The sequence below is a fragment of the Xiphias gladius genome, chromosome 24 (genome assembly GCF_016859285.1).
Source record: "Xiphias gladius isolate SHS-SW01 ecotype Sanya breed wild chromosome 24, ASM1685928v1, whole genome shotgun sequence".
In the NCBI taxonomy this organism is placed as follows: Eukaryota; Metazoa; Chordata; class Actinopteri; order Istiophoriformes; family Xiphiidae; genus Xiphias; species Xiphias gladius.
This window is the reverse complement of record NC_053423.1, coordinates 10,252,938-10,278,942: the sequence shown is the minus strand read 5'-3', so window position 1 is coordinate 10,278,942 and position 26,005 is coordinate 10,252,938. Positions and strand designations below refer to the sequence as shown.

General features: G+C 40.5%; 1 protein-coding gene across 1 annotated transcript; it reads right to left on the bottom strand.

The window, feature by feature from the left end:
* Positions 1-268: 268 nt before the first annotated feature.
* On the bottom strand, positions 269-25,347 carry dnah3 (dynein axonemal heavy chain 3). Its single transcript, XM_040122265.1, has 63 exons — positions 25,150-25,347; positions 24,964-24,995; positions 24,498-24,599; positions 24,180-24,387; positions 23,952-23,997; positions 23,690-23,852; positions 23,395-23,587; positions 23,043-23,238; positions 22,537-22,662; positions 21,110-21,305; positions 20,799-20,978; positions 20,544-20,674; positions 20,339-20,444; positions 20,050-20,228; positions 19,767-19,951; positions 19,424-19,547; positions 19,086-19,239; positions 18,740-18,884; positions 18,376-18,587; positions 18,126-18,217; positions 17,893-18,007; positions 17,518-17,634; positions 16,361-16,540; positions 16,130-16,266; positions 15,601-15,802; positions 15,326-15,418; positions 15,007-15,117; positions 14,761-14,875; positions 14,463-14,661; positions 14,192-14,300; positions 13,977-14,090; positions 12,754-12,930; positions 12,520-12,611; positions 12,186-12,405; positions 11,939-12,073; positions 11,720-11,831; positions 11,316-11,557; positions 11,039-11,139; positions 10,812-10,917; positions 10,553-10,682; positions 10,225-10,461; positions 10,019-10,122; positions 9,653-9,947; positions 9,350-9,529; positions 9,129-9,252; positions 8,876-9,032; positions 8,641-8,784; positions 7,356-8,022; positions 7,109-7,274; positions 6,795-7,011; positions 6,514-6,696; positions 6,199-6,397; positions 5,591-6,104; positions 3,860-5,487; positions 3,544-3,769; positions 3,211-3,455; positions 2,923-3,039; positions 2,353-2,510; positions 1,895-2,062; positions 1,622-1,764; positions 1,303-1,507; positions 798-935; positions 269-690 (listed from the first exon to the last, which is right to left on the bottom strand). The coding sequence occupies exons 2-63, from the start codon at positions 24,979-24,981 to the stop codon at positions 337-339; spliced, it is 12,132 nt and encodes a 4,043-aa protein (XP_039978199.1). The 5' UTR covers positions 24,982-24,995; positions 25,150-25,347; the 3' UTR covers positions 269-336.
* Between the last annotated feature and the right edge of the window lie 658 nt (positions 25,348-26,005).

The window sequence follows — 26,005 nt, the reverse complement described above, 5'->3', positions numbered from 1 at the left end:
TATGCTTAGTCACATTGTTTTGGATTCCAGACTCTATGGCAGCATCCAGTACACAGCAAACTAAAGGCAACAGCCAATTTTTTCTGTCTCTTTCTGGTTCAGTAATAAAAAATGTCCAAGGTCACACGGATAATAAACAGTATTTGCAGGCTGGAACCCAGTGATACTCTCCCATGAGAAGTATGGTTTCAATAGAAAACATACATAAAAACAACAGTGTCTTCTTCAAGATATTTTTATTTTAGTTTTGTATGTAAACACATCGGCATTTCTTTGGTATACACAATAGTTATATAGTTTAAGAGTTGTTGAAAAAAAATCAGCTGTTTCTAGCTCTTAGTCGTCCAGCTGGCAGAGGCATGCCACCCCGCGATTAATCCAGTGTTTCTGTGGCTTGTCAGAGGGCAGCTCGATGGACAAGACATAGTTTGTGGAGTGGCCTGTGGTGGACAAGGTCCCTCTGCGAGCGCTGGTCTTGTAAACGGGGCAAACATAGATGTTTTCATGTTTAAACTTGGTCATCTCTCCAGGTTTAAGTTTGACGATGGGCAAAGAGTCAAAGAGGATCTTTGGGAGGGACTCTCCAATGATCATTTTCTCCCTGTCCCAGCGTGCACCCTCCATGAAAAGGCCCCTAACATAGGCTCCATCCTCTGGCTTCTCATCCATGTGCATCTCCTCTTTGGTTACCTGGAACACAAATCAGAGCATGAATATTTACCCAAAATAAACCTATATTATTACATTATTATGATTGAATATGAGAAAAAACACAGAGGAAAGTTGGAATTTCGTACCTCAAATTCAAAGCCAATGTAGTCTATGGGGATGGTGTACTTCCTGGCAAAATTCTGGGACACTCCAGTGAGGAATGACTGGGTGAAGTAAAAGCCAGAAAGCCAGAAAACTGTAGGGGAGCCATTATCTATCCAATCCTGTCAAAAGAGACAACCAAGCACATTTATAGTTCTAAGCATATTGAAGCATATTGACAATGAATGTAGTTCACTCTCTACACATCATCAAGTGTCTATTCACAAAAATCCAATGAATTAGTTTGGTGTGATTTCACCTTTATTCAGTTTTTGCTCCATTTATATTAGAGATAAATTTATTAGTGTACATGTACAGTGGGGTCCAAAAATCTGAGACCACTTTCTCAGACTTTTGGACCCCACTCTACGTTATTGGACTTTAATACTAAAACTACATAGTATGTGCTTCATTCATCTTGCCAGTCATATTTCAAATGTGTTCCCTTCATTCAAGGTCTGTTTGACCTGAAACAACCATTACTCTTACTTGTAGGAACTGCAGCCTGGCTAACAGATCAATCATGTAGCTCCCCATTGGCTTAAGAGAGGGGTACGACTTGGCTGCCCACATAGCAGGCACCTTGCCCACCAGCACGCTGTTAAAGATGTTCTCAAGTTCAGCAGACATAACAATCTGGCCCTTCAAAGCTTTGCGGATGTTCACCAGGCTCAACCGCACCACATGTGTGAGTCTGACAAGAGGAGAGTTCGATTAAGAATTAATTGTAAAGGATTTCATGAGTGTATCCTTCAGAGAATCCTGATGAACATTTGTTCAATAGTTAATTACATAGCAACATAAGTACCTGTTGAAGCGGATTACTTCCTGCCTCAGAACAGTGTTCATAGAATCCTCATACATGACAGGGTATTTATCCATCACCGTTTGTATGTCAAAGTCTGCTGGCAACTTAGACAGGATGTCTTCTGCAAGTTCATCTACTACTTCCTACAATATAAACAGAAGACAACATGAAGCTTGCATATAAGACAACAAGTTTACAAATACTGCTTCCTCAGGGAAATAAGCCAAAATTTTAAAATAAAAGTCTGACAGTTTCAGACTGCAGACTGCAAACCTGGGGAGATTTAGCGCCGCCTCCCATTTGCCTGGGCAGAGTTAGCAGTACTCCATCCAGGAGCTGATTGGTCTCTTGATTATCCTTCGTGATGTCCGCGTTGCTGTGAAGTCCGAACACACAAGGATCGGCACAAATCGGTAGACTGCGAATGTATTTAACATACATCTGGAATAAAGAATATCATTTTAAAAAATAATTTCTGTATCACATAGGATGATTGTAGAATTACTTGATTTATAAAACTGATCTTCAACAGTGTGCCCTAAAGGCTGAAGATTATCTAGATTTCATTCCAGTCAAATATTTTAAACGGTCTTCTGGGTAAACTGTGAAATCAGTTGCCGTGTTTTTTGAAATGCAAGCCTATAATTATGTCATGTCATGACTGAAAATGATGGAAATGGTAGCCTTACACTGCAGCGTTAATTAGGAACTGACCAGCGCTCTGACAGTACCTGATAGGGGCCATGAGCTGGGACGTAATACAGATCTCCCTCACACAGGTGGTAGCGTTCCTGCTCTATCAGCTCCCAACAGTAGAAGATGGACAGGAGCGAGAGCAGCAGACGTCTGTCTTTATCATCTGTCACCCTGCCTCCATAGTTGCATTCCCCTGTGAAAAGAATAAAAGCAATTATTAAAACCAAGTAAGAAACGATATTCACGTGATGCTTAGTGAAAGGTTTTGTAAAAGTTTTGAATCATGTTAGACATATAATAACTCTATGTTGAGAGAGAACCTTTGTGAGACATAGGTCACTGCCCAGATTATATGTTGTGTCCCTAAGAGCTCTAAGTGGCTTGGACACCTACTATGAGAGTTCTTTTGAAAAATCTAATAAATACTAATGATATTGGTGCATTTCTTCAACTCTAAAAGGACCAAATATAACATAGGCATAAGTTATACAGCAGCATATATCAGTCTATTATTCAAGGGTGACCTACCCACTCAGAATATCACGCTGCCCATGTCAATGGGCCAAAGGAATCTCCTGCTGTGCTAACAGCTATGAAACTCTCACCTGTAAGGTATGTGAGGGCCTCCAGGGGAATCTCATCATACTCATCCAGGAACATCTGGATCTGCCTGATACTGATCCTCAGGTCAGACTCATTAAACTCATAGGGAATATTCCAACCTCGAGAGAGAATGGAGCAAAAAGCACATTTTAAATAAAATGACGGACTAAATGTACAAGAAGCAGAATCTAGAATCTCCAAAAAAATGCTTCAAAATGAAAAAAAGTGTAAAAATATGTTTCATCTCACACTGGTCAAATAGCAAATAAAAAATACATTATATGTCTCACCCAGCGGTCCAAAGTTCCTCCTTTCCTGTACTAGTGCATGGAAGAAGGTGAGACCAAACAGGAACTTCTGCCAAATGACTTGCTTCTTGGACCTGCCAAAGAAGGCAGGGTCAGAGATGGGGTGACTCAGGTAAGAGCGCAGCAGGTTGGCTCTTATTCCTTTAGGAGGCTCATTGGTCATCTTCAGCCCATTCTGCAGGATACTGACTGGGAACTTGTCGGACGGATAACTGGTTAACCACAACCTGGAAAGAAGAGCAAATATGCTTGCATTTTGCATTTTCATCATGCAAGAACATGTTTCAGTGAAGCTCATTGCTTAGAATCTGTTACCTAAAGTTAGTGTGTGTGTTCTCTGGGATGATGGTTTCCTCACAGATCATCTCAAGAGTGGGCATCCAGCTGGTGGCAAGGTGGCAGTTCTGCAGTACCACCCAGGTGCCCTCTTTGATGGCTTTGTCAATCATCTGAGCTGCTATGGGACCCTGTCCCTGCCCTAGGGAAATGGTTTGGGTCTTACTGCCCCCCATTTGTAGGTCATCAGCAAACTTCAGGAGACCTGAAGGAACACAGCAATGTTGTATGAAAGACTTTTGGCATTCAAAAATAAAATCAGGAGTACAGGGGGGAAAAGTCTTCGGTTAATCACCTGCAGTTGGATCAGATCCTGGTGACAACACAAAGATAAGAGGAGAGCAGCAGTTTGAGTCTTTGTAGCTCCCTGCCAGGTCAAAGGTAGGTGGTTCAATGTAAGCCTGACCCATGTTATCTACTATAAAATCCTGCACAGCTGGGACCAGTTTATCTGGCCTGAAGCACCTGATCACAACCATTCGGTCCATCCCCACCAACCCACTCCACTGGTCAGGCAGCTGGTCTTTATGGGGCTTTCCTGAATCATAAAGCTTCCTCCATTTTGAGATGTGGTCTAGGACATGTTCGAAGAAACCATTGAGGTGTGGAAGTTTGGAGGCCCTGACAATCTCAGACCAGGATTTGTCAGACAGCCACTCTGGAGCAGGGTTGGGATAAGGGTTATCCAAAGCAATGCCACCTGTTAGGAGGAAGCGCCACACTTGGTCATCAACCTGGCCCTTACCCTGCATGATGCCTACAGTGAGCAGCAGGGAGAAGAGCAGCTTATCCTTCTCAAAAAGTGAGCGGCAGACATTATTATAGATGCAGAGGGTAAAGTGGTCAACAATGTTGCTGATTCTTTCAGCCACATCATCACTTTTCATGCTCTCAGCGATTGAATACAGGTAGAGGTTGATGAACCAGGTCAGGGAGTACTGGTACATAGGCTCAATGTTGGCCAGCTCTGAGATGCAGAAAAATAAAATGGAGGAGTGCTCAGCCACAGGACGGTAGCCCATGCGAGTGTCATCAATCTCTTTCTCAGTGACACTTGCAATTTTTTGCTTCTCAGAGATCTCCTCAGAGAGGATCTTGGAAGAAGACAAGATCTTAATTGCGGTCTCATCCTCCAGGATGTTCCCTTCAGAAGAGGAGAGCACTTGCAGTATCTTATCCTCAATTTCCTTCAGTTGCTTGTTGTTGGCAGCACTCTCCAGAATGAGCTGGTTCTTCTTCTCTTCCAGCTCAGGTTTCTCTTTGGCTGCTACAAGTCCTAAAAGCTGGTCCTGTAAGCCTTGTGGAGTGATCATAAAGTTCAGCAGACAGACTTTAACAGCCACTTCAGGGAGGTAGTGAGGGTTCCTCAGTCCCGTGGTCATGTAAAACAAAAAGTCTTTAGAATATTCCACAATATTCTCTCCTATTTTCATGTACTCAACACCCTGCTGTTTGAAGGTCTGCTTCAGTAACACAGGTTCAAGTACAGGATCAAGTTCCTCTCCAACATTCTCCAAAAGAACAGGGTTACCAAACTGGATGCAATTCTCCAAGATTCTCACATAGTTTCCATCTGAGAGTTTGATGACAGCAAGCTTATTTGCCTTCTCCATGTTCTTGATCCACTTGTTGGCTTGACCTTGAGGGTCAATCATTAAGGGCCAACGACGAGAGTTGAACACAATGATACCGTTGTCTGTTGAGAAGGAGTCCACTGGCAGCCCAGCAATCTGCCATGCCCTGATGGCTACCTGGTTACCCAGAATGTTGCTGAGGGTAAAGTCTTCGGAGCAGGGGATTTTCTTCTCTCTGCACAGGATGTGCCACTTTTCCTGGCACTCTATACGGAAATCTACTGTAAATGCTCCAAGGTAAGAAGCAGTTCCTGAAGAGAGAAGTATGTCACCTGTCAGGTTGGTGTATCTGCAGAGGGAAAATATTGTATCAAGCTGATTAATATCAAACATCAGGCACACCCACACATGACTCACAGATTAATATAAAGTATATTTATATTTTGATATACCTAATCTCTAGTTGCCTTGCAGCCTCGGTCCACCTGTCCTTCTCTCCACCCAGTCCTCCAATCAGCTTCTCTGCCCTGATCAGCTTCTGAGAACACAATTCAATGTTGTCTTCCAGCTCTTTCTTCTTGTTAATCATGGCTGCCAAGTCATCATTCAGGTTCTGCAGTCTATCCTCTACTGTTTTCAGCTCAGCTCTCTTCACAGCCAACATTTCCATCTGTACAGCCAGCTCATCCTCAGCCAGCTTCAAACTCTCCTTCTTGGGAGCTACGACTTTGGCTACACGCTCATACACTTCCATTGCTCGCACCCATTTACAGAGACCCTCACAAGCAGAGGAGACATTTTTAATAACAGATGGCTGGAAGTCAGGGTTGTCGATAAACTTATCTCTGATTTTCTTAATGTAAGGGGCAGGAATGTTGTCTTTGTCATAGGTTTTGAGGCTTTCCAAAAACTTCAGGTCTCCGAGGAGCTTCTTAGAGGGGCCCCAGAATTCCTCAATCATCTTACCTGTAACACAAATACTTGATGCAATTAATCTTGCAAACCATACTCAGAATCTTGCATTATGAAGATCATTCTTTCAAAGCTTAAAAGATCTTACCTGAGCCGGTAGGATCAGGTTTTCTCTCAGGTTTCATGCCCTTCATTATACAGATTGACTCCATGACTAGTTTGACTGGACCAGGTGGGTTCTGCATAGACTTAACTACTGTAATGTCTGCAGGTTTTAAGGTGTCCAGGGCTGACAAGGCAGCTTCCAACGCAGGCATTGCTTCCGCTAGGTCTCCCTCACACTCATCCTGAAAGACAACCGGGATACCATAATCTGTGTCTAAATATGTTAAAGGCTGCAAACCGAAATACTGACAATACCTGACTAGCAAAATGTGCAATTGCTCCTGAAGTACATGTATACCTTAATGGCTTGGGCTGCAGCTGCTGCTTCATTAGCCACTTTTTCATCAGCAGAAACTAGTTCTTTCTTAGCGTCCACCTCCACTGTTTCCCCTTCTATCTTAACCATCATCTTATCTGTCTCAGCTGAGGTCTGAATGAGCTCTGGTTGCAAGGCTGTCAGCTCCTGCTGCATCACTGAAACCTGTAAACATAGTATGAAATAGGATGTATCAATATCATTCATTTGGTCGGAGAAACAAGTTAACATTCATGATAGTATTACTTCAAAGAGTGAATCACCTGGGATGCAGCAAACTCCAGTTTCTGGAGACCAATGATATAGCGGTTCCTTGCAGTATCAACTTCATTCCTCTTGACATTGAGCAGAGTCTTGAAGGTGAGGATGAGTTCAAGGTAGGAGGTGGGCGTGACATAGTTGTGTCTCTTTAATCTGGAGAAGTACCTTTGAGACATATCCACAACACTTGTCTGGAAGGTCTTGCACACCTCCACCACCCTGAGACACAGAAAAAAAAACAAAATATGGGGAAACTGCACAGTGTTAAGCAACTGGAACAAGTATTACTTCTTTTCATGAATATTTATGTCCTCACTCTTGTCTGATTTCACTATCCATTTCCACATCCTCTAGGAACTTGTGGGCCACCATCTCCAGAGCATCATTTGGCCATGCGTGAAACCAGTCAATGGTGCAGCAGTTGATAAGGGAGGGGAACATCCTAAGACGGTTCCTAAATGAATCACCAATGGGACTCATGGCTGTTGAATACAATGATTCCCAGTTACAACTACTAGTAAAACTTAAATCAAAAAAGAAAAAGGACATGTAATGGTGTCTACCTAGCACAATATGAAGGTTGGCTTTCACACGGTCAATAAAGAAGTTGAACACTGAGAGTGGAGTAGCATCAATCTTTCTGCCTTCCATCCGGGCAATTCCCTGCACTTTCTCAATAATGTCAGCACGTTCATCAGCAGCGAAGATGTTAGGCACATCACCAGTGTTAAGTAGCATGTTGATGTCTTCCAACATGGCCTCATCCTTAATTTGGCTGTCATTAAACAGGAACACTAAGCTCTTGCCTTCGATGCCTGCTTCAAGCATCATCTGCTTCAGGTCATCTCGCCAGTCTGACATGCTGTAGTTTTTGGTCAGCTCAATCTGAAACAAGACATAATCATTGATAAAGGTGCCCAGCTTAGTGGTGCTTTGACGCCCTGAGCCACCAATGCCAACGATTAGAAGGTGGCCGTTGTCTTGTTTCAGCACACGGCAGATGCGGGAAATGTGCTCGATAGCAAACTTGAACATTACAAGAGACATGGGTGCCTTGCTGCAGTTGTTGAACTCATCCAGGTAGAACTCCATCACTTTTTGCAAGGAATGCAAGTCTGTGATTTCATCGTAGGCCTTATTGTCAGAATCAGGCATGGCATAGTCACCGAAAAACAAGCTACGGATGCTCTCATCCGCTACTTTACCATCTGGGCTGAGATGGCTCAGGAGCTAGACAAAAAATGGAAGAGGTTTAGAATTAAACATAAGAGTTACAGTTTTAAATCTATTCTTCTCTAAACTGAACAAATTAGCAGCTTCTCATATGTATATATTTTTTATTGTTTATGTTTTGTGTCTGACTTTCCGAAAAAAACAAAAAACTAGCGACTGCAGTCCTTTTTAGCAGCTGACTTAGTTTAATTTATTATATTTTTTTTGTCACGGACCATGTACAAAAAACATTAATTTCATACAAAGAGAAAAGATGTATTGTACCCCCTTTAGCTACAGTACTAGCTAATTTCCATCTTTATATCATTTCCACTTGGAAGTCCTTAGATTTTAACTTTCTAACTAGATCATAAATACAGAAGTAGATCGTGAAGGACAAAATCTATCTAATAGCAGACACTGGAAACTGATTTCCGACTAAATCTACTAAACTGATCTTTTTGCATATTTGTTCATAATTTGTGAGATAATATACAAAATAACAGGGATGAAAAACTGTTGTTTTAACTTAACAAAAATATTCTGAATGTATTTATATGGCCCAAAATCACAAATTTGCCTCAAGGGGTTTAACAATCTGTAAATTTTTGAGTTTGTGTTTGTGTGTGCACTCACCTTTTCCACACTCTGCTTAAAGAAGTTCGAGGTACTCTCCTTGACAATGTTAAAGAACGTCTCCTTGTCCTTGTTGTCAATGAGTCGGTCATAGAAAACACGGTAGACTTCGTGGATCCACAGGCGGATCAGTTTGTCTCCATCCTGACATAAATGACCAAAATACATGAAGAAGAGATGTTAGAGCAATTCACAACAATTTATTTAAACATCTCACTATTGATTCCACTCTTACCTGCATGTGTGTGTGTGGAGCCAAGAGTACACCTCGTATCACTCGAGCAAAGTCTCGCAGGTTGAAGATGTAGTGAGATTTAGATGGAGTGGGGAGGAAGCTGTCTATGGCATCCTTATAGACTTCCATGGTGGCCTGGACCATGATGTTGCCTAGCCTAGAACATAAGACAAAATGTGCTCTTGTAACAAAGATAATTCATGGCATTTGTCTAATGTACAACATTCAAAAATATATTTTAAATATATTTTACCTGTAGAAAGAGGCATCAAACCCGTTGCTAAAGTGCCAATCAGTGATGGAACTGAATATCTTGGTCAGTGTTTCATCATCGAAGCAATCAATTGAGATGACATTCAAGTGACGAGTGAAGCGGCCTAGCAAGTTGATCAAAGTAAACTTTATACAGTAAGTGACGCTTTCTTCATTAAAGTCCCTAATATTACAGAAAAACAAGTAATTATTTCAACATACCTGTAATGTCATTCTTCCCACCACCAGGAGGCCCCATTGCCGACATAAACAGCACATCCACTATGTTCAATCTGGAGGTGTCCTTCTTATCATACCAGTGGTGGTGGTCAATCCACTGCCTCAGCAGTTCGATTGGGGGCTGGGCACCATAGATTTCTTTAGCTGGCATGTTAAGGTCATCTATGGATAAGAGATAACAATACCTGTACAATCTGTACATTAAAAACAAATAACCTTTAAACATCTCTTGATGTGTGATATCCTCTTTCAGTAATACTATTAAGTATGTGCGACCAGCTTTACCAACATAGACGACACACTTCCTTCCCACAGGAGGTCCAAACACACCCTTCCTTCTTCGGTCTAGCTTTGCCATGATGATATCTTGGGTCTGATTTGCTGAGGTACGGGCTGAGAAGTTGATACAGTTTGGTGTGTACTGCTCCTTAGGCAGGTTTACCAAGAAGCTTTTGTTGATGACAGATTTGCCAGTGCCAGTAGGCCCCACAAACAGCATGGGTATTTCATGTGCCAGGTAGGTACGCAGGAAAAAAAGCTGACGTGCTGTCTCCATGGTTGGAATGATGAGATCTGACACCTGGTAGGGAAAAACAGAGCTTCAGAAAACATGGCCAGCAGCGGTAGCCTCTGTGACCTCAACACACTCACATTGGCTGCAACTGGGATGACATTCTCTTCATTTGTGATTGAGTCAGTCCATACATTCCACTGTCCTTGTCCTTCCTTATGGAAGTAGTAGTCATAGACAGTGCCTTCAAAAAAACAAGTAATCATCATGCATTACTAATGTTTGAAAAGATATTTTTTAATTGATATAATAACTATTTACAAAATGATTGTGGACATTTTGTGACCTCTCTCAGGGAAGATGTTGTTCTTTTTGAGTTTAATACTCTTAGGCCGAGGGTGCTCATCGTCCATGCCCATGATCAGATTGCGGTAGAAGAAATCAAACTTCTTACGACTGTTCCCAGTGATGGTCCCACCCAAAGTCCATACAACTGCGAACAGAAAGAGGCCCTGCAGCCACGTGGTTATCTGCTGGCTGGACATATTCCGTGCGCAATCGGTTCCTGATGCAGAAATTTCATCTGGACATAGACAGGAAAGTTAACAAAAACACATAAAAAAAGAAATATGTATTGATTGATCAATGATTAATTAAATGTCATTCTTACTAACCCATTAGGCAGGTATACAGCTTCATGAGACTATAGGTCAAGTGGATGGGAGATGTTTGAACCACAAAGCGACACTCCCTGTCTATAAAGTCCAGACAGGGCTGAACTAACCAATCAAACAAGTCCATGATCTGTGGGATGTTTCGGCCAAACAAGCAGAAATAAGACACATCATATGAGATCTTTAAGGACATAAAAGTAACAAAAAACATAAAAGGCCATCAATGAGCCAATCAAGACATGTATGCTTGTAATTTCACCAGCTCTCTATGTTCAGTGCTCAGACTTTCAGGTAGTGTGTTCATATAAGAGTCTTTGAGTGGAGTCCAGCCCAGCTGCTGAGGTTCCATGTAGATCATTCCACACCTTCAGACATAAGGTGACATACAAAAACAACAATAAAGTAATTTTTTCTAAAACTTTCAAAACGTATGCTTTGGATTTATAGACCACATTTGCTGGTGCAGCTTCTGTCTGTGTTGCTTACCTACTGACGGTAGCCGGGGAGGCTTGCTCCAGGTCAGCAGATTCGAAGATCAGACTCATCTTGGGACTCATCTGGATGATCTCACCACTCATCAGACAAAGCTAGCAGAGAACAGAGTGAAGAAGACAGAGGCTTCTTGTTTGAGATGGTAAAGCAAATGGTAAATCCTTTACATACCATGAATAGCCACACCAAACATCACGATTATCTGGTTAGGAGTTGTTGAGATTAAAAAGAAAAAAAACAATAGCAAGAGAGACATCAAAATGACCAAGACCTTCTTGTTGTCATCCAGAACAGTATTCATGTTCTCAATCCAGACAGCATCAATGGGCCCATCAAAGATGATCCACTGTCGATTTTCTGAGGTGGAAATTGCCTGATCCCTGTAGGAGGTGGCCAGGACACCATCAGACCACTCATGGCTGACTGGATCAAAGCAGCCATACAGCTGGCCCATGGTGATGGCCTTGGGGTTGATGATGCAGTAGTTCACTGGAAACTCCTCCATCAGCTTGGCTAAATGAGGAGAAGTAGAGAGCATAAAAAGTTATACAGAATAATAGCAAAAATTTAAAACTGAAATTATATTATATCTATAAAATAAAAGTTGTTTCAATCAGTGTGTGACTGACTTGCTAGGGACAAGCAGGTGATTAGTAAATAAACTGAATAAGCAACCTTTGTAAAGGTCTCCAAGGGCAGCAGCAAGGACTTTATAAGCACAAGTTTTTCCTCCGAGAGGGTCCCCTATGATCATAAAGCCATGGCGTACCAACATCATCTCATACACCTATACACAATCACAATCAAAGTACAAGTATTTGGTTGAAGTATAACAACTAACCAAACAACTTTTATGAGTCTTAAGCATTACAAAACAATACTCCTCCTTGGTACCTGGATAATTTTACCAATGAACCACGGGACAGGTTGGAGGTTGAGCTTAGCTATGTTGTCATTGAGAGCCTTGAGGAGGAGATCATAGTCTGGTTTTGGAAGGACAACCCCAGGGAATAAATCAGAGATGATACCCTGTGGGCAGCAGCGGGACAATTTAATTGAATAATTAGTAAACCAACTGATGCATACATTGACAAGAAAAGCAAACATTAGCTGTACTTGGATTTGGTACAGAATTTGTCACCTGAAACAGAGGCACATCCTGTGCCAGAAACTTGGCCAAGTTTACGTCCATCAGTGCCCTAAGTAACAGCACACTCTCGTTCTCCTCTGGGTACTTCAGCTTCAAATTCCCTGCTGCAGTCAGCACAGACTTCACAGCTCGCATACCGTAGTCATAGTGGTGCTGGGAGGACAGCTGCTCGGAGCACAAACGGTAGGTGGCCACAATTTTCTGGGCCAGACTGTCAGTAAAATTGGAATAAGAGGTTTGGTTTGGTTTATGAATCAATCAATTTTTGCTTAGAAAACAATATACTCACTAAAAATAAAATACTTTTTTTTTTTTAAACTCATACCTGCGAGATTCAATGAAGCCCATGGAGTATAGTGAGATCTCTCCAATGAGACAATAGTCTGGAACCATCATAGCCACTGTGCGGAAAAGAGCCTGCAAGACATGATATATATATATATATCCAATTCCAGCATCTTATTGCCTACAGCATGATATTTTGAATCTTTACTAATTATATATTACTCATCAGGGATGTTTAACACCATACTACGGTGCTACAGGTGTACTAATGTACCTTCAGGTTGTCAGGGAGTTCGGCTCTGCCAGCATAACCAGGGTTCATGGTGATGAAGACGGAGCAGGTTGGGTTGAGTGACAGCTCTGTCCCCTCAAATACGAAGGTCTTCAGATTCTTCGCAATGGCCTGTTGTATGCAGAGGACCTGCTGAGCCACCACAGAAAGCACCTCCACCTGTGACATACACACAAACACAAAGTAACCAAGTTAACAAATTTGTCAATGAATATGTATTGCAATAAACTGTAATAAATAAACATAAATCAGTGCTTTGAGTATGAGTTAAGGCAATCGAGGCAATCTGACTGAGAAATAATAATAATATCATCGTCAGCCATAATCTTTATGAACTTCATTTCTATGTATATATCAAATTCAATTTCATAACATGGAACGGAAATGTCTCTCTCTCTCTCTTCTCTCACAAACTCACATTTAGCAGGCTAAACACTCCTCAAATTGTAAGTATTAGCTGTAAGTATATTTGTAGGTGTGTTTACTGAATAATGCTTGGATACAAAGAGTAGTCTGATGTGTATTTAGTTGAACATAAAACCTTTTCTGTGCAGGTAAATCATTGCAAAGTTCAGATGCACGCTCATTATATGATACATTTTTGTAGACAAAGATCAGAGAGTGCACGTCAGGTTATGCATGGACAGATACACTGACATAAAAAAGTTCAAATCCACAGAGCTTCAAAATCCAACAAAAAAAAAATCTAATCAATTCTATAAGAAAAATGAGCCAGTGCAATGCAGAAATGGCCGTTATATAAAGCTTTTTTCAAAATAAATCTCTAGCAGCAATGTTTTGTATGAGTTGTAATCTGTCAGTTACTCTCTTTGTTAAGCCAGTTTAACATAAAAGCAAAAGCAGCATCTCTACAGCCTGCTGGGTTGCAAATAATCCAAATTTGGCTAACTTTCAGAGTTGGAAAAAAACTGATTTTGTTAATTTTCCAAATCTATGATGGCTCACAGATCTTAAATCTTATCCTTTACATGAGGAATCAAACTGATAACTCAACTTCTTTTTAGTCAAATTTTTCTACTGTACTAAACCTAATATTAATGGGATATTTGTTTATTAATTTTAAACTATATATTTAATATATTTATTCTGACTATATATTTAATATATTTAAAATAAAAATGTTATTTGGGTCAAGTTCAACAGATATACACAGATTTGATCACTATAACGATGGTAGTGCCCACCTCAATACGATTGAACTCATCAAAGCAGGCCCAAGCTCCAGACTGAGCCAATCCTTTGAAGAACTTACTCATGGCCTTGTAGTCCAGACCATCGGAACAGTTAAAAACCACACACTAGAAACAAATAATAGCTTTAATGTCAGTACTGAAAAACCCCCAAATAAAACACAAATAAAATGCATATCAGTGTTTTACTGAAAACAGTTTTAGTGTACCTGTTTAGCCAAAGCTTTTGCCAGATCTTTTGTGGTCTCAGTCTTGCCAGTTCCTGCAGGACCCTCAGGAGCTCCTCCTAAGTTCAACTTCAAAGCCCCCATTAGAGTTCTGTGGTAATTGACCAAATGATATTATGAAAGAACTTTACGTCTTGGATAACTGAATTAACTTTAGAAGTTACAGTATGTTAGAATCTTCCTAATTTTTACCATGACATTGTATATTGTGGCTCTCCATCCATAGATAAAAGAACTAGTAACTGTAATTTACCTGTAGCAACGGTCTGTAAGTGGTGTGATGACCAGACGAGGGGAGTTGCCCAAATATTCATAGCCATATTTCAAGCATGTAGTGATCATGCGCAGCATCACATCTCCATCCTGCCAGAAGTAACGCAGCTGAGAAATCCATGCAAAGTCATTCAGAGAGGAGATGCTGTCTTCTGCCAGTTTTGCCACAACATCCCGAGCTACGAGAGGAAAAGAGTGGGATTTAATGAGGAGAATACACTTCATCCCTTTCAAATGTCTGATAAGGATTGACAGAATATTTGATATTTGGATATTACCATGAACATCAATCACAGTAAGGGCACCAAGGGTCATCCTTGCCCCTCCTGGGAGCTTCCCACGCACTAACTCCACAATTTCAGCAATCTGGGCATTACACTTCTGTACATAGGCCTTTGGAATTGAAAGTCAGCACACATATTAGACTACTGTGTAATAACTGCAGTATTTGGTCACCTTAGAAGCTGTCTTTCTACAGTGTGTGGCATTTAGCAGTAGATGTATGGGTGGATCTAAAGACTGACAGGCAGGGAGTTAGTCTGGATGGCTTCAGACACTTCACTCGTCCAAAAAATGGAGGAAGCACAAATGACAACTTGGCCTGGCCACTGCAACACCCACTTCTTCCTGGGCACCTGCAGCAAAATGATAAACATTCTGTCATTATCTTTTTTCACCCTACATTTTAATAGTCATCCAGAGGAGGTGATGGCTGGTTTCATAAAAAAAAATTCCTCATAAAATGATACCATTCTAGTCATAACTAGACTTCAGTGTTAGCTATGATTTGCCTAATTGTCTATTGTCAGTGAACCTAAGTTCATCAGTGATATCCCCAAATACCTCTGCATACTGAATAACTCCTTGATGGATGACACGTCGAACACTCCTGAGCATTAGGTTCTCCACCTGCAGCAGCCACTTCTCCACCATACCCTAAAATAAAATGGTAACAGTCCACCACATACAGTATATTCACCATGTTATGTGCAGTAAACGATTTCTAACAAAACAGAAATATAAGAATATAAAATAGATATGATACATACCTCAATTTAATATAAAAATATATAAAACAACTACTGACATAATTTACACAAACACTGTCTGTTCTGTACCTTGGCTTGGGCTGGGTAAATCTTTTCTATGAAGGGCACAGTCTCCTTCTCGGAGCTGATCATGCCAGTGATCTCCATGCCCTCAGTGAACTCCAGTTTGGCGATGCCCTCAAAGCACTTCTTCAGGTGAGGCTGCACACACAGGGGGTCTTTGGTCTGCGACAGAATCTCCAGCAGCTCGTCATTTGACAGAAAGAAGAACCTGGGAAAATGATGAAGATGAAGAAGACAGAGGAAACCGAAATAAACACTCAACAAGACCTTGAAAGATGTCATCTGAAAGTTATGTTTCAAAGCAGTCCATTTGAGCATTCCTATATACTCAGCTCATGAGTATATATAAACAGTTTCGCAATTTTACCACTGACTGACACACTATTACTTTTACTGCAGACCTCACTGATGGGTATATAATGTAATCTGAGAAACCTTGAGTAGATCCTTAATGTTCCCGAGTAGCAATTTGGCTTACAAACAAAATAGTCAAAAGTATCATTAGTTGTATTACTACTTGTACTAGTAGTAATACCTTGGGAAATAGAGCCTCTTCTTTTCCAGATAGGTATTCAGGCCTTTTTGGATGTCATCTAGGAACACATTGGACTCCTGCAGGCGTTCCAGCATGTTGGGCTGGCCTGTAGCCACCAGCACATGTGTATCTTTAACCTGGATCAGTATTATCACAAAGAAGTCAAAGCAAGGTGCATTAGATCCATTTATTAAACTAAAACAAGAAAATTATGTCTCAAGAGGGTCTTACAGCCTCCGCAATGATATTCTTCCAGTAGCTATCCACAATGGCAAACTTGCGTCCCTCCTCAGGCATCTGGGCAGTGATGTCCTCAGAGCTGAAGATGGGTTCGAGATAGAGCCAAGTAGCCTGACACTTCAACATGGAGTCTAGGATGTCCTGCATACTCACCAGCTTTTCTTCCCATTGCTAAGGAGAATAACCTGATTATAACAACTATCACATTATTGTTGTATCTTGTAGTTGTAGCATTTCTAAAGTAAAGTTTGCAAAATGCTTAATCAAACAAATGTAAACATACTCAATGATCAAAAATGTAAAATAAGAGAAAAGAGTAAAAATTATACAACACCCAAAAAACTGTGAAGAATGTTTGTAGGTAAATCACATAAAAGCAAGTGTATAAATAAATTTGGATTGAGAGGATTACTGTGTAATTATTCCATTAGCCTACAATCATCTTCAAGCCTTTTTTTTTAGTAATTTTATGGCTTTGAACAAAGCCACTTTTGGGTGGAATGGCAAAGCTGAGGTTGTGTTACACAGATCAGGCTATTTTGTTGCTTGTGGCATGAAAGTGTGCTTGCATTTCCTTCTGCTCAGACCATCTCTTATTGCATACACAAGTCCAAAGAGTTATTTGTTATTGCTTCATGTGGCAGAGGCAGACACAAAAACTTTGCCAAAATCACACAACCTCTAATATATGTTGGATTTTATTCATTTGACTTTGAAATACATTTTTAAAGCAGCATACATTTAAATGAAATATCATATATCATGTTAGAATGATCATTCTTACAAATACTGTCATCCATAGCTGCCAGTTGGATGCATCGAGTAAAACACCTGGATCCAATGTACAACAGCAAAAGTGATATGTGTGATTCATCTGCAGTGTCTCATTTGAAAGATTTGTGTAATTACACACAGGTCACCCTATTTTTGGATGTGGATTGACAGTGCAGTTTGAATAGCCAGTGCCACTGTTCCATTCTTTAAGCAAAGAAAGAAAGGAGACATCAACAGTGTCTTCTCAAAACCAAGTTCGCTATGGCTACATATAGTATTCAAACCTACTGACCTACAGAGAAAAAGCCTTATCCCTTTACTTATGTGTCACCTTCTTAAGTGAACTGAGCATGTTTTGTGTTGCCATGTCTTACCTTACATTCAGTCTCTATTGGCTTAATGAAAGGTGAACCTCGCATTGTCTGTGCCTTAATAATGTGGTCATCCAGAAGCACTTGGATGTCATCCACAGCTGATACAATATTGGTACCCTATGATAAAATATTAAGTGTATTTAGTACAACTTACTGTTGATGTACTGTATGACAATTCATGACAATTCAGTTTGAGTTAAGGATAGTGACGCCAACATAGCCAGCCTAACATGTCAATGTCTTGCAATAATTCAACATTCAAGATGTACTTCCTTGGAAGAAATTTCAATGACAGTGTTTCAGCATTTCAACATGGGAGATGTCTATTGTGAAAGTGCACTGTGTGATTATGTACAGTATGTGTGTTTATCTTACTGTATCTCTGTATGGAGTGAAAGAGAACCGGAGGTCAGCCCATTCATTTTTCATTTTCTCCATGGATTTTTCCAGAGAGTACTCCTTACTGGCTGATGCTCCAATCTCTTCCATCCTAAAGCAAAAAAAAATCCATCATTTTTTCTTACAAGCCATGGTTTTTTAATTATGGTGCTTTCATATTTCTCTGTATGTGTACTCCAATGTGCTATAATGAAAATAAAGTGTCTTACTTATCAGAGAACTTGGACAGCCCCAGGTCCAACATGTTCAGCAGTGAGCTGTTCATGTCTGGCTTGACTTCAAAGCCCACAATACTGTTGATCTGCAGGCAGACAAAAGTGTCATGAATTATTCACATCAGTTTCATGGATCACAGGAGATGCGGGACACTTGGTCCTTACAAAGTGAATCTGACACTGGATTCTATCAGTGTCAGATGATCTAATGAAGCAAAAAAAAAAAAAAACTGATTCAGCTGACCTTTTCCCAGTGGCGGTCTTTGATGCCGGGGTTACAGATGGTTGTCAGGATGGGTAGGTGCTGCTTGAAATGGTCTATCTTGCTTTTGAAGCTTTTGGCCACATGACAAGGCCCAGGAAGACTAGAGAAAGACTTGGTCAGTTTATGCATGGTCCTCCACATGTTATCCAGCTCATCAGAGATTTTCTCAGCATCCAGATGTAGGAAAGGACCTTTAATGATAAATGAAGTACATCGATGGGAAAATAACTGTGCATTCTGCTAGCACTTGTGTGTGCCAGTTGTCATAATTTGTGACATTTAGAGTTTTTAAAATGCAGTCACACTGTAGCTGTGAAAAAATAGAAGTGAGTGTGTTATCTACCATTCATCCACACTTCTGACATGCTCTGAAAGTTTAGCGCTGTGCTCCAGAGCTGTTCATATGGCTGTTTGTCAGCTATCAGAATTTGCAGCATTGGGAACTGGCTATGGTCCTTCTCCAGCAAAGTCTCCTCCTTGTTGATATCCTATAGAAATGATGGGGGTTTTATAATTTTCCAGCCACCATCAGATTCGATTTTCAGAATAAAAAAAGACCATGTTTTTCGTGGGTAGCGAAGCTATTTATACTGTTTCTGCGTTTTCAAAAAAAGGATAACCACATTGGTATTTGTGGTATCTAAAACATGTACTTTAGTTTTGCACCGCAGAAGTGCAGTGTCTCTTACCTCTAGTTCAGTGACAGCAGTCTCAAGGTTTGCAGTGATTTGAGAGAGATTTCCCACATTGTTCTTCAACTCCTCCATGTTCATCACTTCTTTTTTCTTAAAGGCCTGTATCTCCTTGTCCACATCCTGCAGCCTCTGGTCAAAGTCTAATATCCTGAGATAGTCAAATGGAAATATAGCAGTTGTCATTTCAGTTGTCAGCTTTTATGGTCAGTTCCATGTGTCAGGGAACACTGACTAACAATTTCTCCCATACATGCTAGTAACATCTATTCAGTTATGGTTGCTGGTTGCACTTTGTGTGAGCCCAAGGGTCTGAAAAGTGTTTATTCTTTTACCTATTTTGGAGATAGTCCTCAGCCTGTTCTCTCATGGTGGCCAGACGAGTCTTGCTGTGATCAAGCTCAGTCAGGATCTGATTGGGCCACTGAAAAACACGGGAGTTCAGCCTCAAATCATGAGCTGGAGAAAGAAAGAACAGACAGCCAGAAAGAGAGACAGATATATTAGCAATTGTTTTGTTCCAATAGTGGTACATATTATTAGATGGATAGGGCTTAGTTCTAGGTAAAAATATAAAGGAAAATTTAAAAAATATATTTCATCTATGGCAATATTTGTGTAGATTACACATCGTTTCTCTCAACTGTAATTGCAAATACAATGAAAGGTTTCACATACATGGCAATGTGGCATAGTCCAGGAGGAAGCTGAGGCGGTATCTTGCTTCATCAATCTCATCTATCAGCTTGTAAATGGTCACCTCACTGGTCTTTTTAATGTACTGGTTGAGGGCAACCAACTCCTCTGTGGTTTCTGGGGTGCTTCTGATGGTCTCGGTAATCTCCTCATACTTTTGACAGATGCTGGGAAAGAAAAATAGCTGTCAGGTGACATTTTGTTGCTTCTGATTTATTTAAAAAAAAATGCATACAATATGTTAAACCACAGAGTTTTTTCTTACCCCTTGTTAAGCTCTCGGTTCTCCTCCACTTCAAACATGATGATCTTGTCTTTCAGTCTCTCAACACGGTCACACAGGTCTTCATTCAGCTTGCCAGCATACAGACAAAACATGGACAGGGGCACTGTGACGGGCAGTGAGGCAATCTCCTTCCACAAGTGATTATTGCTCTCGATTGTCTGAAGATTGAGAGAGGGAGAGAGGACTTTGGTGAACCAAGTAGACAGAAAATGCCATTTGAAAAACAGAAAATGTTCAGTGTAGATTTTAGATGGAAGGGTTTATTTACCCAGGTAAATCTTTCTAATGAGTGTTTTTCTTTGAGGAACACTGATATCTCCTGCTTTGCTGTATTGTCCAGTAGATTGCTGTATTTTTGATACACATTCAAATACCTAAAGAATGAGATGTAGTATTAGCAGTTCATTTACACTTGCTGTTTCATCAAAACAACCCAAAGACACATACAGTAAGTACAGTTGATGTGTCATTACTTTTTAGGTCCAACAGTGTTCCTGTTGAAGACACCGTTAGCTTTGTTGATTAGGTTTGTAACCAATGATTCATCAGGACTGACGGTGCGCAGGTACAAGTTCTTGATATCAGGAAAGAGGTTACATTCCACCTGGCCAAACAAGTTTGTCAGTCATATATTATAGGCATGTGTGGTATATAAAAATTATTAAACATAGACAACATTTTGTAATATAAAATGGATAGAAATTTGTGGTGCTGAGGGAATACTATACCCTCGGCAGCTTTTCAGCACTCTTGACGATTTCCATGAAGGCTCTATGAATGACAACCCAACATTCCTGGAAGCTCGGACAAAAGTCAATGTCAGGCTCATCCACTTGTAGCTTAACCAGCAGGACCTGAGACTGAACATATTTCATCTCGTCAAACACCTCGCCAAAGTCATTGCCCTCCTGACAAACACAGAACACAGGGCAGATGATGATAAGGATCACAGTCAAATCAAAAGTGAAGTCTGAATTCTGAAAAGTAACAGCATCTTTGGGTACCACTTCGCATAATTTCAACAACCATTTTAACTAACCTCATGTATTGTGAAGTAATATAGCAGGTCCTGTAATGATTCTATGACCAGGCTTCGGAGCTGCAGTGACATTAGAGCAGCCATACAGTTGAATAACTCCTGGACGCCAACTGGAGACCCCTGCTCACTCTCGGGAATGAGGGGCAAACACAGGTCCTTGAATGTGTCAAACAGTGCTGCACAGCGAGGCAGCCACCTGGAAGATGTTTGCGATAAGTTTAGTTGAAGCAATTTTTTGTGTTTAATATCAAAGCATAAGAGAAATGGAAAGTTCATATCAACAAAAATGAACACATTAATACGGTTGCAAGTTATATGGGTATAGGAATATCCAGAAATGTGTCAATATTCATGTAAAATTTTTCCAAAAAATTTTGGAAACTCGATTAAAGACACCCATAACAAAACAGTTTTACTGAAAAACAAATTTAGAAAAAAATTGCAATGTAACATCTCTGTACATTCATTATTTCTTGTTTTTTTACATACGTAAAATATTACATACAATCATTTTTTGGAGTGTTTTCTCAACATTGTGTCTTAGTATTACTTTATATTACAGTTGTTGCAGTAGAGCTTCATTTATTGTAAAGTTTAAAGCGGGAAAAATCACAAATATTGGTAAATTAAAATCAGAGTGAAAACTGGCTTTAAACCAATCTGGGTTATTTCTGGGTTATTTTTTAATGAAAACTCAAATTCACAAATCCAAACCAAATGTGTGCTAGACTGGATTTTTTTATGTTACATAAGACTGGGGGTCATGATTTTGTTTTTTATAATCCCTTTCCAAGAGCACGTATGGCAACAGAATACCTGAAGCACTCTCTGCACAGTTTTCTGTTTCGAATCCTACCAAATGATGTCTACTCAATAAATATCTCCTGACTGTACTAGTCACTGCAATTGTTTTACTTATTCCCAGGTGCGTATTGACATTTATCCAGCCCCATAAAAACTCATTATGTCCCCTGGATTGAATATGGCTGGCATGGGAAACTGAGCTACAGCAGAATAATGGTATCAAAGCAGGTACAAATTACAAACATGAATATAAACAATCAGCAGCTAGTTTCTACAAATTACAGTGGCTCATTATTCATTCATGCAGCCAGACATTCAACAGGGTTGCTACATGTTCTAACAGGCTATACAACAGGCATGCAACAAAGGATGCAATGCAATCTTCAAGTGAGTGACTATGTAAAGTAATCCCCTGAAAGGCAGCCTGACATGGGTCTCGCAAAGTGGACAAGGTGGAAACATGAGCCTGCACCTACAACCGCATTAGCTGTATTGGCTGTGTACATACTGCAGACCTATACACCAATGAGAAGACTCTACAATGATTAAGTCTGGACATCAGCTTATGGTCTCACTGACAGACTGGCTGTTTCAAAACTGTCTGGTAAGGTGGCATTACTCACTCTTGGATCAGTTCTTCTCTGGTGGTTTGGCACTGTCTCTGGACAAACTCTTCAAACTCAGATGGCAGGAGGGGGAGGTTAGTGGAGACAAGGTCCTCAAGTCTGACAAATCTCAAGGATGAGAAGCTGAAACAAGATTTAAAAAAAAATCAAAAAATGATGAGTTATTATTCAAAAAGTATTTGTTTTACTTCAAGATACTTTTTTACATCAAAACTGTGTTTTTGTTTGTCAAATATCACAAACTAATACAGAAATTCAACTTCACACCACCATGTCTATGTTGTGTATCGATACTACTTAGTGGTTGTATCTGACACCATATTCCATGTGTCAAAGAAGAGTCATAAACTCTAGTGATCTAGCTGTAAAGGAGTATGAGCAGTATTAGCTGGAGGGAGTATGCGTTTCCTGTGTTCCTGTGTCCATGCCATTTACTCATTCAGTTAAAATACAGTATAATCTAACATTCACTGAAGGGACACTACATTACACATCTGTATTACCTGTTTAGCCAGACATCTTGCAGTAGGATCATAATGTGACTGACAGTAAACAGATGTTGGCTTTGCCACACGTGGGCCTCCTTGTAACTAGTTGCCCATGGCACTGGCGCACGAATCACCCTCCTCGGTAAGGGCTTGGGGATGCTTGATATGGACAGTCGCTGACGCTCAGAGGGGTCCATCAGAATGTAGTCCACTGGAAAGGGACAAGATGGAAGACAAAACAGATTGAACAGATGGTCAGAATGTCTATAAAATCAATGCTAAAATTTCCAGCTGGTGTAGGCTTGGGACGTCTAAATAAAGCAATACTACCATTAACTGAAGAATTACTGTCACTATAGTTTTATACCTATGCTCCTCTTGAGACCGAAGTAATAATCTCTTTTGACCTCCTCTTCCATGTTAGCCCTCATAATCTGGATGTTTTTACTACTATCCTCAGTGTCAGGAGGCAGCTGGAGCAAAATGTTCATCATCTGCTGGCATGGCAGTGGGGCTAGCACAGAGGTGGGGACACCAGTGGTGATGTAGTACATATATCTCTGTGTGAGTAAAGTCCAGATCATCAACGTGTCAGAAAAATGAGACTCAAAAGATTCTAATCAACAACTGACTAGTTCATAACTGAATCCACTGATACTTGCTTCCAGGTCTCTCTCATTAGGTTCTGCCTGCATGGCCCTCATCTTCTCCTCTTGTCTGTGCATGATATCCAGCTGCTCGTTAGGACTCATTGGCCGGCTGCTGGGAGTGCGAAGGTTTCTCGATCTTTGTTGAGGTGAGAGTGAAGAACGAGAGGATGTATCCCTGGGAAAGCATGAACAGATCAGATCAAGTGCATCAAGAAAAGGAGCATCATAAAAGATCAGCTATTGCTGAAATGAGCTGCTTTAAGGGCACAACTACCTTCTCTTTGGTGTAATTGCTTGTCTCCTTCCAGGTGGGATAGACGCTAAAAGCCTCATTAAGATGAAAAATTTATTCCGAGAAGTTTCCAGAGCAGTATTAAGTGTTCACAATCTAAATTATAATCAGATACCAAAGTAAAGAACATTCCAATCTCAGATAGTTTCAGACAGGCTTCCCTTAGTTACACAGACCATGATTTGATATGAGAGGAACTTCAAAGGATACAAGTCCCTGCTGATTTTGCCAAGGTCTGACGGAGACTGTGTTGTCTCTGCTGGAGTTTAATAATTTTCAGGTCCCTGGCACGGGGGCTGTAGTTGTTTGCAATAGACTCACTGGGTGTACGGTGGTGACGCTGCTCTTTAAAAGGAACTGCCAGAGTCCATGAATTGGTCTGAAGGATGGGTGGGTGATGGCTGTGCTTCAAGACCATCTGAGGTCAAATAACAGACTGAATGTTAAAGTGGTGGCACAGGGGTTAACAAATTACCAAATATTTGAGCAAAAAAAGTTCATGTGTGATACAGTGATTGGCATTCTTACTTGATACAGCTCTGAGGGTTCTGCGTTAGAAGTCCTGGGCAAAGGAGGGGGAACAGGATATCCTCTGCTCTGACTCATATTATAGATAGAGTCATCCTCCATCTGTAGTTTAGACAAAAACACTGAGGGTGGCAAAAGGACCACTGACATTTTTATTTGCACATTGTATGAACTACCTCTTATGATCTCCCAACTGATGATTTTTTACACAAGCCTTATTGATTCAGAAGCTATACAAGATTTGGTTAAATGCCATATTAAAACACAATGCATTTTTTCATTGCAGTACCTAAAATGTAATATTTTATTTACTAAACACGATAAATACACATGCCTTTATTTCCCCTGCTTCTTCTCTTCTACAGTTTACTCTGGCCCATATATTAACATTGTTCGGGGAAATTGCAACTTTAATTTTTTCAACTGCAAACCTGACAAATACAAACACAAACTAGCTCAACGTTACCTGCTTCAGTCGTTCCATCTCGCTCGGCTTTTCTATCAGTATAAGGACGGAAAACAGACAAATAACTTGAATGCATGAATGGAAAAAAAAGATAGACATTTCTTTTTTTTTTTTTTTATCCATGTAACCTAACAAAGAAAGAGCAAGCAACACCGAGAACACGGTTGTACCGTTAATATCCGTTACCTTCTATCGGTCGCTGTAACGTTCTGCTGCCAGGATTTCATTCATTGCTGAGTGGCATTAATGTTTAATGGAAAAGTTCCCGTCAGCAGCAGAAGCTGAAGAGTGTGGAAGTATTAATCTGCCACTTACCTCTTGTACATTTAACAGAAGTTTTCGAAGCTATTGAGAGTTTGGGTTTGCCCTGCCAGCGCTTTGACTAAGGGAAAGGCATCACGTTGCCGTAAACTAAAACACCGATGTCTCCCGGGAACGTCTCCATGGTAACACCGACTACCTTGTTATTATCGCAGAAGCTGTGCTGGGCGGTGACCTGTGCGCCTGACTCCCGATACAGTTCGCACGCATTTCTGAGTGACATATAGTCACAACAAAAAAAACAATACTGCCACACTACCACTTTTATTTAAACGAAAGTTGTTCCGTTACATTCCATTGCGAGAACGGGGCTCTGGGTTGGGTTGGTGGGCTGTCTCAACCGCTTACCTGGGAGCAGCATCATCATCCGGCAGTTGTGTTCTGCCCTCTGCTGGCAGGCTCCTCACCTCTCCCTCGGGATTTGCCCTGAGATTGGGAGGGTTGGATGTATGAGGCCAACCATCTAGCCCCGAATATATATTTTCGTAGAAGAAATGCAGCATCAATACACTTGCATTATTGACTGGCCTGTCAAATGATTATGTACAGGAATTACACGACTTTAAATTTCAAATATACAATACTCAAATTATTTTCTTTGTGACGAAGATAGTTTCAGTTTTCAAGCATGAAAAGTTTAAAAAATAATAATAATAATATCACAATGGTTTGGTTAAGGTCAGGACTAGGGCCACCATAGCCAAGGTTAAGACAAGTCAAG